Source organism: Rattus rattus, chromosome 1 (assembly GCF_011064425.1).
Source record: "Rattus rattus isolate New Zealand chromosome 1, Rrattus_CSIRO_v1, whole genome shotgun sequence".
Lineage (NCBI taxonomy): Eukaryota > Metazoa > Chordata > Mammalia > Rodentia > Muridae > Rattus > Rattus rattus.
In genome coordinates this window covers 1,914,827-1,927,884 of record NC_046154.1, presented here as the reverse complement: position 1 = coordinate 1,927,884, position 13,058 = coordinate 1,914,827, and the positions used below count along the sequence as shown (strand labels likewise).

The following is a 13,058-nucleotide window of genomic DNA, read 5'->3' as shown; positions in this document are numbered from 1 at the left end:
TCCACAGAGGCCAAAAAAAAACAACAAACAAACAAACAAAAAAAAAACAAAAACTATGGGTTTCCTGTACTGCAGTCTCAGTGTCAGGAGGTTGTGAGCCACTGGTCTGAGTGCTGAGAACAGAAGCCAGACCTTCTAAGAGGACAGCAAGCACTCTTAACACTGAGCCATACCCTCTCTCCAGCCTTTTGACTATCATGGTAGCATTGTATTGCCTGTGAGAAAGCACCCTAACTAGCTTAGCTGGTTTCCATGTAGGGTCTGCTCTGGTTCTGTTTGTTTGCAAATGACAGGCAAAGTCATCATTGCAGCCCTGTAGAGCAAGCTCCCTAACATGTACACAGAACTTCTGAGTCAGCGGGTAAACTCCAATGTATTTAAAGCCTTGAAAGACATTGCCAAGTTTTCCTCCAAAGGGAATCACATAAATTTATATTCCAATAGCAATTCATGAAAATATTGTTCCTGTGCCGTTTCCAACACCAAGCCTTAATACAGAACTGATAGTCTCAGACCCAGCATCTATCTCATGGTTGTTTTAATTTGCAGCTTTGTGGTAACAAGGGGGAGGGGTACATCTCCCCATACACCCTTGAGGTACCGCAGTTTTCCCAATAAACTCCCTGTAATTGCCTAGTTTTCCTACAGACCATTTTTCTTATTAAGTTTTAAAATACCTATTTTATTATTTCTAGTTGTGCGTGTCTGTGCAGGGTGTGTGTACACAAGTGAAGTGCCTGCAGAGGTCAGAAGTGTCAGATTTGGAGTTGGAGTTACAGATGGTTGTGAGCCACCTGTTGTAGGTGCTAGGAACCGAACTCAGATCTTCTGCAAGAGTATGCTCTTAACGTTTTATTTGTTTTTAAAGCCCTTTATATAGAAGCTGGAGGGATGGCTCAACAGTTAAGGGCACTCGTTGCTTTTACAGACAGCCCAGATCTGGCTCCCAGAACCCAGGTCAGGCAGTTCACAATAACCTGTAACTTCAGTTCCAGGAGGTATCACGCCCTCTGCTGGCCTCTCTGGGCGCCTGCACACATGGGCGCCTGCACACATGGTACAATACAGATAAGCAGGCACACACATACACATAAAAATAGTGCCTAGCAATATTTCGTGTGTACACAAAATCTCCTTATATTTTAAACAAATTAATATTTACCATCTATGTTACACCCCCACCCTCATTTTGCCTTTTGTCTTTGGATGTTTTTACATAGAAAAATATTTACATTTTAACATTTCTTTTCAATGGTTTGTATTTGAAACATTTTAAAGGGCTTTTCTACTCTAGAATTAGAATTTTTCCTCTTTTTTTTGTCCTGGTTTATTACGGCTTTATTTTTTAAAGTCTTGACTGTGGGAAATTGTTTTAAATGATTTGTTTTTAATGGGGTGTATTGTGATATTTTGATATAAATTACAATGTGTCATGACTAAATCTGGCTAATTAGCATATCTGCTACCTCACAACCCATTTGTTTCGATAGAGACAATGAAGCAGGGTCTGACGGCATATATCTGGATCTAATTCTACACTGTCCATCTTGGCCATGTGTCTGAAACCTCAGCTTCTACAATAGCTTATCACATGCTTTTATTTTATTTAAAGTTTTATTACATTTAACATGTGTGTGTGTGTGAGAGAGAGAGAGAGACTGAGAGAGAGAGAGAGAGAGAGAGAGAGAGAGAGAGAGAGAGAGAGAGAGAGAGAGGTCAGGCTTGGCCCAAACGCTTTATTGGACCGGCTGAGTCATCTTGCCCTTGGTCATATATTTTGGAATATCCTAGAAGCTTTGCTTAACTCTTTATTTTAGAACATCTCCAGCTATCCTTGAATATTTATCCAGCATTTAGCACCATTTTGGTAATTTTTCTTAAAGTCTGTTGATGTCTTACTTGGGATTGCTTTAAGGTAAGAGGTTACTTGGGGAGCAGACAGCCATCTTTCTGATAGTCTAGGAATAAACTCCGCCCCATTATTCTCTTGTGTCACTTACTGTGGTTCTAAGTTTATCCTCTGGTATTGTTATATTGTTGTTGAAGGTCTTGACCTTCCATTGTGCTGATTATTGTTGATTTATAAGAAAGCTAACGACTAGGCTGACAGAATATTCCTTCCGTTTTGAATGGCGTGTGTGTATGGGGGAGGTGTTTTGAAAGTGGGCCTTACTATGTAGACCAGGCTAGCCTCCCAATTCTCCGGCTCAGCCTCCTGCTCCGGGATCACGTATGCACTGCCACAGCTAGCTCTAGAATGTGCCTGATGCTTCAGGACTAAGCACAGCCCTGTTGGTCAGGGTTGTTTTTCCTCCTTTCCTGTGTGTAATACAACTTTCAAACGAAGAAATCCAAATCGATCCCAGCTAATCTTTCCTCCAGGGTTTATCTGAAAACCCATCTGTGTGGCCCCATGCAGATCTTCACGCTCCTGTAGCACCCAGCTGGCCTTTCCAGCTGCAGCTCTGGATCTGGGAACAATGCACAATCCTTTCCACGCGTGACTTCTAATGTGAATGAGGTGGTCTTTGCTGTGGACCACGGAAGCCTATCTGGAGGAGCGGTTGCCACTGAACCCCAATCTGTCACAACCTGTGGCACCACAACCCAAAAGGACCAGCTCTGTTAAGTTTCTGAGAAGTCAGAAAACTAGGATTTTGTTTTGTTTTTGTTTTTAAGCATTGGCTCATGTTTTCTACAAGCCCCACGAAGTCCAGTTAGATTTACCTAAAGGCTAAGTTAGCCTTGGTTAGGGAGCCTGCTTCCTGTTCCCACAGTCAAGATTTAGCCTTGGTGTTCACTGAACTATTAGCCACCTAAATGAGCAGGTGCCCAAACCCACTTCCTAAATCCTGCCCCAAACGTTCCCTCTACAGTGCTGTCTCCTCCCAGATCTCATTTGAGTATCACAAAGACCCTCAGAGATCAGACACATCTCATGGATGGAAGAGCATCCGAAAGCGAACAACAAGGACGTCTCAGGCCTGGACGGGCCTCTGGCTGTCTTCATGGTACAGTGACAGCACACAGGCCTTGTTGGAGTGTGGCACAGCCACTTGTTGGCTGGGGGACCTCAGGCAGCGTGTTCTGTCACTGTAAGGCTGTCTCTTCACTTATGCAATGGAGCTGAAGTTAACAGTAGCCACCTCTCAGTGTCCCCTGAGCTGCCCAGCAGAGGGCCTGAGGCTCAGTGAAGGGACTGAGGCCATGAAGCTGAGTGGACCCAGGCTAGCTCCCCTTCCCTGCCTGTACCTCCTCAGTTGTCTGTGGGTCCCTGAGAACAAGGGCAAGGGTTCTAGAAAACTAAAGATGGCTCTAACTCAGCCCTTACTCCAAAGAGTGGGCACATCTGAGCTTGGCTTCTGCACCTGTGTAATGGGAATACTGTCACTGAGGTCCCTCCCACACCCACCCCCATTAACCCTGCAGGGGGCCTCAGGAAACACCATTGGCTGGAGCTCACTGGCTGGCACCCCTTTCTCACACCTCCTCCCCGAGTCTCAGAGGACTATAGGCTGTGCCCCAACTTAGATGCATCAGGGACCAAGTCGCTCTTGCTTTGTCTGACCCTCACGTGGTACCCAGATCTACAGAGTTCAGTTGCTTTTATCCTGCGCCCAGTGCCAAGGGACCTCTGGGCCTCAGATCTTGCCTCATTCAAGCCTCCTCAGCAAACTCTAACACAAGCAAATTTCCTGGTTCTGCCTATACCTTCAGGTTGTGTCCATCAGCCAACAGAGACACCTTGCCATCTCTGGAAGGATCCCAAGATCTAGCCCGAGTATAGCCCAGCGCCCCCAACTGTCTGTGCATTTCATATCCTGGAGACCCTCCTGCCTCCTGAGTGAGACACCCTCCCAGAACTGGCTGCAGGGACAGCTCTAGGACTGGAGAAGGCGATCTTCCTGCCATAGAAAGTCCTGCAGTGACCAGTGTGAGGAGATTCCGAGGAGTCACAACCGGCACACACATTTACTGGATGCGTATTTGATGCAAGGCAAGAGCCCAAGTTCCTCGTGTGTGGGAACCTGGTCATTCTCACAAGAGCCCTGTGCAGCAGCCACCACCGCTGTTGCCAGCATAGGGATCAGAAAACCACAGCTGGGATTCTGACACAACTCACCGGAGGGTGCTTGACTGACCCACAACAGGTTGGAGCCCTGCAGCAAGTGGGGCCTTCCTGGGGATAGAACTCGGGCCCAGCACATGCTGGGCAGTGCACTGCTGCTGAGCTGCCCCGCCTGCCTGAGGTCCTGTATTCTCAATCTTCACGCTGATGGTGCTAATGGAGGCGGCTACCAGGAAAGACAGCTGCTTGGCACACACACACAGCGCCCCCCAGCCTCTGCTTGGAAATCTGAAACACCAATGGCGAGTCCCTCTACTCCTGGAAGTTGATGCCAACTGACAGATTTTCCTGATTCAGGAGCCCTCGGAGCGCCAGGCCCCACCATAGTGATCCCCTCTGACAGTATGATCCGTCTTCTCTCTGTACTTATTTTCCTTTAGTTCCATCAAAACAGTGTGCAGCCATGTCACCTTGTCCGCAAACTGTGTCCCTAGCAGTCTGTCACCTAACTCCATTTAACTCCATTAAAGCAGAGGCCAGGCATGTCCAAAAGCACCAAGAACAGCTTCCTAACTCACACACATGTTCCCATTCTCTCTCTCTCTCTCTCTCTCTCTCTCTCTCTCTCTCTCTCTCTCTCTCTCTCTCTCCCCTCCCATCCCCACAACCCCCCACCTAGGTATGCTCACCTGTGACAATGGGGTAGGACTGTGGGCCTGGAACGCTGCTCCCGATGTCAGCGGGGGTGGGGCTTGTCAAGTTGGCTTTCATATCATCCAGGCTTCCAGCCAGTGAAGCCATGGCTGAATACTCTGTGGTCTGAAAGAGGAAGCAGACATCTCAGCATGGAGCCCAGAGGCACCCTGATCAGATGCAAGGCCGTGACCTGTCCACAGAGGTTCTGGGAGAGCCGGGCTGTAAGGGCAGATGCAGCTCAATGGAGCAGCACATGTACCCAGAACCGACCACTGTTCCCGGGTGGGAAAGGGGCAGGAGCCCACACAGCACCACGAGAGGCCAAATCGGACGTGCGGATTCCCTGGCTCAGCCCCAGAGGCCACAGAGGGCATCAGGCAAGCAAGGCAGAACGAAGAGTCTACTTGCCAATGGCAGGGGACAGTATGTTTTCTAGAGTGGGGACTCTCAGACCCCAGAAACAAGTGTTCGAAAAGAATTTGAGGGATCGCCCAATCCAGCTTCATTTCGCAGATGGACAAATTAGGGTTAAAAGGGAGGAGGGTTGTGTCCACAGTAGACCAGGCAGATCCCAATCCAGGGGCTGGGTGACCACAAATTCCCAGTCCCGATTCAGTACATGGAGCAGACTGAGGCACAGTTTGACGAGTGATTTTTGGATTCTGGAGGCATATGATCACCTGTGCGCTGAATATTCCCTGTATAGATGTCAGATTTATCAAACCCAGGACAGTGCATGCTCTGGGCACTGAGTCATGTCCCTTTCTTTAAGCCTGCGCGCAATGAGTCATTTCCTTGACATTGAAGCCATTGCAGAATGACCTCCAGGGAAGGCAGAAACAATACCAGCCTAGACCTTTGGAAAGACTACATTCTCAGAATGAACAGCATCTTTGCCTCCCTCCCAAACCGTACTGCCAACTGTTCAGCCAAAGAATTTGGCTGTGGGCACCAAGGTTTGCTGGGAACTTCTTAGGAGCCTGCCTTTGCCAAAGGAGGTCACATCCCTGTCTATTCAAGATGATAGAGTTGGCAAGCAGGAAGAGTAGGCAGAGAGTCTGTGACTTGGGAGCTCCCCGTGCACTTGGGAAAATGATGGCTGCTATTTCTGAGGTACCACTTGGCAGGGTCGGCAGGCAGAGCGGGACTTATGTCTCCTGAAAAAAAATGGTCACCAAGAAAGACTTTCCAGAGAAGGAAGCACTGAGGTGGCACAGGAAGATGATGTAGGCCTGCTACTGTCCTCACCGTGGCAGGGCACCTTGTGGAAGCCTCACTGTACCCACCCCCAAGGCCTCATTCTCTCTCTCAGGAGGCCATGCCTGGGCCTGGGGAGTTTGGATGGGACCTGGAGCTGACCGTATTAGGTGTCTTTGCCTTCTGCATTTAGGCCTCTAATCCACCAGAGATTGATTTTTGTGTCTGGCGTAAAGATCTAATTTCCTCCTTCTCCCCATTTCTGAATGGATAACCAGTTGCCCCTTGCTGGTTATTAAGAGCCCATCTCTCTCTGCTGATTTGTACATATCCTTACCCATACATCAAGGTTCCATATGTGCACAGATGGTTTTCCAGCCCGGGTTCTGTTTCATTGGCCTATTTATCTATCCCTGTGCCAATAGCACACCATGTTAATTACTGCAGCTCTCCAGAGCTCCCTTGCACAGGTACACCCGGCCCCAGCCTGCCTTCTCCCTTGGAGTTCTTAGGCCTGCTATGGGCCTAGGGATTCTTGGCTACATGCTTTGGGATCAGACTCTTCTGGAAGACGATTGATAACCCATGGGGTTCTGACCAAGCTGTCCTCACAACACCTCAGGACACCTGGGCCTGCAGTCTCTCTCGGCTCCACTGGGCTCTCCAGTCTGCCCCAGAAGTACTTTCTGATTTTCAGAGAAGAACGCTATGTGTCAGGCTGTGACTCCTATCTCAGCCTCAAACTCTGCCCACGAAGGGGACTATGGTATTCCGTTTCTCAATGCAAAGGCTTGAGACTTCCACTCCAGAAGGAATGAGGTGTGCTTGAAGCTGAAGTCACACAGCACCAGGGCACCCCAGCCAGGATGCAAGCACGGGCCATCTCATCCCACCATCTTGACGGTTACCCTGATGATTCTCTATGAGGCCCAACCCACAGCAACCAATGAAACCAAACAATTGGTTCCAACTATTGAAAGTTGAGGGGTTTTGGTTTGTCTTCTTTTAGTTGGTTCTTGTTGCTATCTTAGGGCTGTTCGTTTTGAGACAGGGTTACACGTAGCCTAGGCTAGCCTTAATAGCCTAGGCTAGCCTTAAACTTACTATGTATCTGAAAATGACCTTGAACTTCTGATCCTCCTATGCCATGCCGGGGATTGAACTCAAAGCTTCATGCATGCCAAGCAGGCACTCCACCGGCTGAGCCACATCCCCAGCTCATTGGTAATGGACATTAGAAGGAACAGAACAGAGGCCAAGGGTTTCCCACCTAGAAAAGCTAAGCCCTGTCTGTTTATATATCAGCAGGTAGAGAGGAAATATATTCCTTGCTCCGAGTTAGAAACAGCAGCATTTGAAGAGCAAGTCTGCATTCCGTGCAGCAGGGGCTGTTGGAAAAGGTCACTCTCTAGATTTCCTCCCAGAAGGACCGAGCATGCTCTAACCTCCACTTAGGTAAGAATGCATCTGAGATCGAAGCTCACCAAAGGCAGCCATGCCTCTTGGAGAGTCTCTTTCGAAGTGGTTCCTTCTAGGGTTTTCTGAATGCCCAGACATGAATTCTAGTTCCTCTTTCTGTGTCTCCCTAGTGGGGGCCCGAGCACAGTAAGTAGACATTTATTTAACCTGTGCTAGGCCCTGTTGTATGCATGCAGGTGTGAGACCAAAGAGATGCTCTACAAGCTCCCAGAAAAATATGTATAGCCCCCAGAAAGTGCATCCAATATGGAGACAAGCACAGAGCCATTTGTTCTCACAGGCTGTGGTATGGTCAGGAAGAGTTTCTTCAGGCAAGCTGAGCAGGCTCCATCCCTCAAGCTGGGATGGCTGAGGAGACCTGAGAGGCAAAGGGAACGAGGGAGTCAGACAAGAATGGGGCACTAGCTGAGGTTGTAGGCACGAAGGTAGACCAGTTGGACCGTGATGGACCTCTTCTGGGATACAAAGATAGACAAGAAGCACAAGTTTCTCTGGGCCCTCAGCATTGCAGACAAGACTCAGAATACCCCTCATGCCTACCCCTGGCCCCAGCCTCCAGAACTCTATTTGCAGATATGGCTGGCAGCTGAATCTGTGAAGGAAAATTTAGGTTTCCCTCTAGGAGACAGAGCCAATGTCAGGAAGTATGGCTGATGGAGACTTCCTGTTTCTCTTGTAGAAACCAAGATTTGATTTTGTTCGGTGTCAGACAAAGCCTATGGAATCGCTCCAACCGCTGGGTTTGCAAGACTAGGTGTGGGGGGAAGGCCTGGCACGCCAGTGTCTGAAACACCACCGGCTTCTGGAAGGCAAAGAGAAAGAGCCTCGCTAACGAGCCCAGGCTTGTGGGCAATGGTTCTCATACCCTCGTCACCACCGGGCCTCTGTTGTTGGTAGGATTGCACAATTTGGTCCAACAGGAGCAGGGCACTGTCTTTTACGTGGATGTTCAATAGCTCCCCGGGTGGCCCATCTCAGTAAGTAAAGAGCTCCTATATTGTCCGTAAGGCCTAGCTCAAAAATGACTTCTTGGTGAAGCCATTCCTGACTCCATACCCACCAAAGAAATCATCACCCCTCCATGCCCCTCCCTATGTGCCTTCCTGTATCCCACTCTGTCACGGCACCTCCATCTATAGCAGCTGTTTGTCTCTCTCCTTTCAGAATATAGGATCTCCTTCTAGACCCCCAAAGTGCTTACTGAATGAATGAATGAATGAATGAATGAATGAATGAATGGTCCTTCAACATGATAAAAACTATGGATCTCAGAAATTTACCAGAGGTCAGGAATGACAGTGTATGCCTCTAATCCTTGTGCCCAGGGGTATCTAGGGCAGGGGTATCCAGAGTTCCAAGCCAGCCTGGGCTACCCAGTGAGATCCTATCCCCAAAAGTAATTAACTAAACAAAATAATTAACTAAAAGTTTTAAAACAGCAGCTCCAAGGGATGTGGAAGCATGGGTGGCCTTCTCCCACCTACAATCCTTATCAAGTCAGCTGACAAGAAAGCTAAGGCCATGCCCAGTGCCAGCTAAAACCCCTGAGAAGGTCCATTTATTAAAGGCAATAAAAGAAAGCAGTCATAGAAAAGGTTTTTTTTTTTTTTTTTTTTTGCCTTTAACCTCTGGAGACAATGTCCCTCAGAATATTCAAATTCCTTGCTCATTTCTCTCATGATACACTGGGAAAGAAAGGTTGTTTCCCACAACCAGTTGTAAATTTCCCTCTGATTCAACACCTAGAACATTAGAAACTGTCGTGTATCCCCTTTTCTTTGGCTGGCAGGAAGTCTCAACCAGCACAACCACGACACGGCTGGGCCCTAGTACCGCGGTCTTCCCTTTTCTCTACACAGTGTTTGAACTCTTTCACACCGACTTAGGACTGAGAGAGATGGGCTCATGTAAAAGGAGACAGAGTAGGGAAGATGAGCAAGGGAGGAGAGAGAGCCTGCTGCCTCCTTCCTGGGAGCAAAGTCTGTCTTCTCCCATTTCCCACTGTTATGTGTGAAGTCGCATGCTAGCCAGTGGGGTGTGGAGGGCACACACCAGTCACACTGTGCGTTGATGTATCTACGGCCCTGGGCGTATCACCCCAACCCGGTCACCCCCAGTCACCGACAGTTACAGACCCCAGCTGTGTTCTCCATTTTTCTCTCCCTCTGAACCCTTCAAAGTCTGTCTGAAGCTGTCATGTCAGGCTCCTGCTCCCTCCCCGGAGAGCCGCTGCTGCTGTTCTCAGCCATGACCCAGAAAGAAACAGTAACTGAGGTCAGGGGTTCACAGACTTCCCAGTCCCATACAAACAGCTGGGACAAAACTCTGTCTGCTGGCAGCCACAGGCTCCCCCAAGACCCCAAAGGTCGTGGTCACCAGCCTGGACCCAGTACCCTCCTTGACAGTGGGCTCCACTTCATGGACGGCCTCGCTCTCTCGAATGCCAAAGTTACAGAGATGCAAAGAACCACCTTGTCTGATGTGGAAGCTCTGAGGAACAGAGGTAAGTCTTCATTTTTATCTGTCATTCGAAATCTCTGCCCAATGGTGACAGAAACAGAGCTAGCAGTGGGCGCGTGGCACTGTTGTTCCAGCTCAGTCTCCCATGAGCCAGGTCCTGAGGGAAAGGTCCATGCAAGTGAGACAGAGTGAAACGTATTCCATTCTAGACCCTTTCTGCCTGCCTGCAGGAAGCTCGTGACGATCTGATGGATGGGAGAGGGGAAGCAACTTGGAGACCAAGCCCTGAGAGGTTGGGGATTCCTAGCATCAGACTCCGAGGCACGCGCCCCTAGAGAGTGTGCACGGATGTCATTTGGGTCCCTATGAGATTACCTGGAAAAGGACTGCCTGGGGCTGCGCCAAGTATTGTCTCATCAGCACCGGGCACCACTGCCATAGCATGGAGGAGAGAAGAAACAGACACGTGAGATGGGGGGCAGAGAAGTAGGGCTCAGCATGAGGGCTTCAGGGCTGTGACTCAGCCAGCTCTGGTGGTGGTGGGGACTTCCCTGCTACCTGCTGGGGTCCTCTGGGAGCCTCATCAGAGATCGGACACCCATCCCATCCTGAAGGACCAGATGCCTGCTCACCTCCACCCCTACCCAGAGGAGGCCAGAAAAGGAGAGGAGAGGCCTCAGGGTCTGGCCTAAAGACTGACACTGGGGAAGTAAGGGTTCTTCCCCAAGAACACCCCCATGGCTTCTAGAGATTTCCCTCTGGGGGCTTCCACTGTATGATCTCCAATTCCTCTCCAGTACTGAGAACCCTTTACGGTTATTATTGGTCCACAAGATAAAATGTCATTTCCATCTTCTCGAAATGAAGTCCAAGGTGAGAAAAAGAGAGACAAGGGGGCTGCCAGGCTGAAGGGGACTCAGAGACGGGTCAATCAGTTCAATACGTACACGGATCGAGGCAAAGAGTAAAGTCTGTATCTGTAAACAAATCACGATGTATTATAAAGGGATACGTGGGCTGGAAAGTATCGTGGAATTCGCTAAGTTTTCAGCCGGAATGAATGGGCCGATTACACTCTGTCTTCAAGAGAAACCTTTGAAAGACTTGCTTCGAATTCAGTAGTGAAGACAGACAGTGTCCGAGGGGAACCGAGCAGCACATTCCTGTCTCTGCATCCTGACTGGAGCTGCTGTGTAGCCAGCCTCCCTGCTCTCTCTCCTCCAGCCAGCATCCTGGGTCTTCTGCCATCATTCTTTAGCTGCCGGGACAGACTGCATCCCTCCGAACTCAGACAAGATGAGTCCACCTCCCCTTACTTGGCCACTCTTGAGTATCTGCTCCCAGCGAGGGAGGATCGAGTGGTTCACCAGTAAGTGCCTGTAGCACAATGGACATCCAAGAGACCAAGGGCAGATAGGAGTTTTTCTCTGCCCCCCATTTCCCCTGTGCCTGCCCCACTCCTCCAGGCTGCCATACCCTGACCCCAGTGCCGCCTTCAGGGCCTGTGAACTCTAAACTTTTCCAGAGAAAGAAGACCTGAGGCCTCTCTCCCAGCTGGTGCATTCCCCGCCAACTTCCTGTGAGTCCATTTTGTCCTTGGGACTCTGGGCTGTGAGCATTTGTGGGAGAGAAACTGGGAAGGGCCCCAGATGTTCTCACAGCAGCTCAGAGGCAGAGTTATGACGAGAGAAGTCATTGCCCCAGCCTCATGCCAGTGCTAGGCTTCCCCTAGGTTTGTGTTAGTGAAAGTGTCATGGCTACACTAGTAGTCTCAGCTGCTTTCCTTAGCTGGAGTATGGGGATATGTGACCAATTCTGCAAGGCCACGAAAACAGAAGAGGTGTAACAGGAAGACAAGTTCTGAAGAGTAGCGCTCTCTCTCCTTTCCTCCCTAACCCCTCATGGTCAAGCATCTTTAAAAACAGACAAGCAAGAGGAACAACAAACTTTAAAAACACCCACTGATCAGGACAACAGTAAAAATGTTCCAGGGGGAGGGGTACTGATAAAAGGCAGAAGAGGCACACAGCAAAAGCTGTTGTTTCCAGAAGTGATGTCAGGAAGTGTCGTGACTTCCGGCCACCACGCCCAGATGTGAGGTCACTGTGGGAAACTGCACGGAAGCTGCACGAGATCTACGTGTGTCTATAATGATCTCAAAACAAACGGTTAAATTTGTTTTCAAAAAAAAAAAAAAAAAAAACCCAGACCAACAGGCCTTAGCATTCTGTCTCTACAAATTAAAACGAATTAATGTTTGAAAACAAACCCTTAGCTGAATGTAAACTGTGAACGACACTAGTAACTGTATCCGTCCTCTACAAAGTACTACGAGATGCAGGAACTGTATTCTGAAAGGCCTCCCTCTTCCTGGAGGTCTCTTTATTTCCCTCCTCTGTGTTCCTAAATCATGTCAGCGTGCAGACCTCTACCACACCCACATCACTCACTATTGTGCCCTTAACTGCCCAGGTTCCTATCCTCCAGCTGCGGTGTCAGCTTCGAAAGGGAGTAGGGACAGAGTCCCCCTTACTTTTGTGCCAGCAGCTCCTGACCCAACTCAAAACAGAGGTGGCACAAATGTCATCAATGGACCGATGGACTGGCACAGGTGCCGTGGCTAAGCTCGACCGGTGGCTTCAGAGGGGCTTCACTGTGTCAAAGGGAGAATAAGTGATGTCAACCCACTAACAGAAGTGGACAGGGTTGGCCTTCTAGGCTGTGGCCGTATGTGGGTCAGAATGAGTCTCAGCAGAGCAAAGGGCTTCCAAGACATGTGCGAAGTCGGGTGGTTCGTCTCCCCTCTGCCTGTATCTGCTCTCTGCAACCTCAGTGCACCCTGAAAGGCTTTCAAGTGGCATGGGAAAAGCAGAGACATCTCAGAGAGGACTGTGGGCTCAGACAGCATGCCTTCTGTCCCGGGGAGACTTTAGCAGAGAGTAATGGAGAAACCCTTCTCTTCTGGCCTCTGATAGACTTTAGGCGGGGCCCTAAGGCTCAGAACCCAAAGGTAAGGCACCAATCTCTATCAGGTGCTCAGAGCCCTTCAAGTTTGTGTCCTGGTGACAAGGGACTTGCTGCTTCCTGAGGAGGGCAACTCTGCTACCTCACAGCCAGCCCTGAGAACAGCTCCAAGTCCTTGGAAGCCTTGGGTAAG

At 49.4% G+C, this 13,058-nt stretch overlaps 1 protein-coding gene across 3 annotated transcripts in view; it reads right to left on the bottom strand.

Annotated features, from left to right (window-relative positions):
• Pax5 (paired box 5) overlaps positions 1–13,058 on the bottom strand; it is a 176,598-nt gene that overhangs the window by 67,097 nt on the left and 96,443 nt on the right. For all 3 annotated transcript variants that reach the window (XM_032887050.1, XM_032887067.1, XM_032887058.1), the window contains exon 7: positions 4,759–4,888. In XM_032887050.1, coding sequence (XP_032742941.1) covers positions 4,759–4,888 — 130 coding nt within the window. The remainder of the gene's footprint in view (positions 1–4,758; positions 4,889–13,058) is intronic.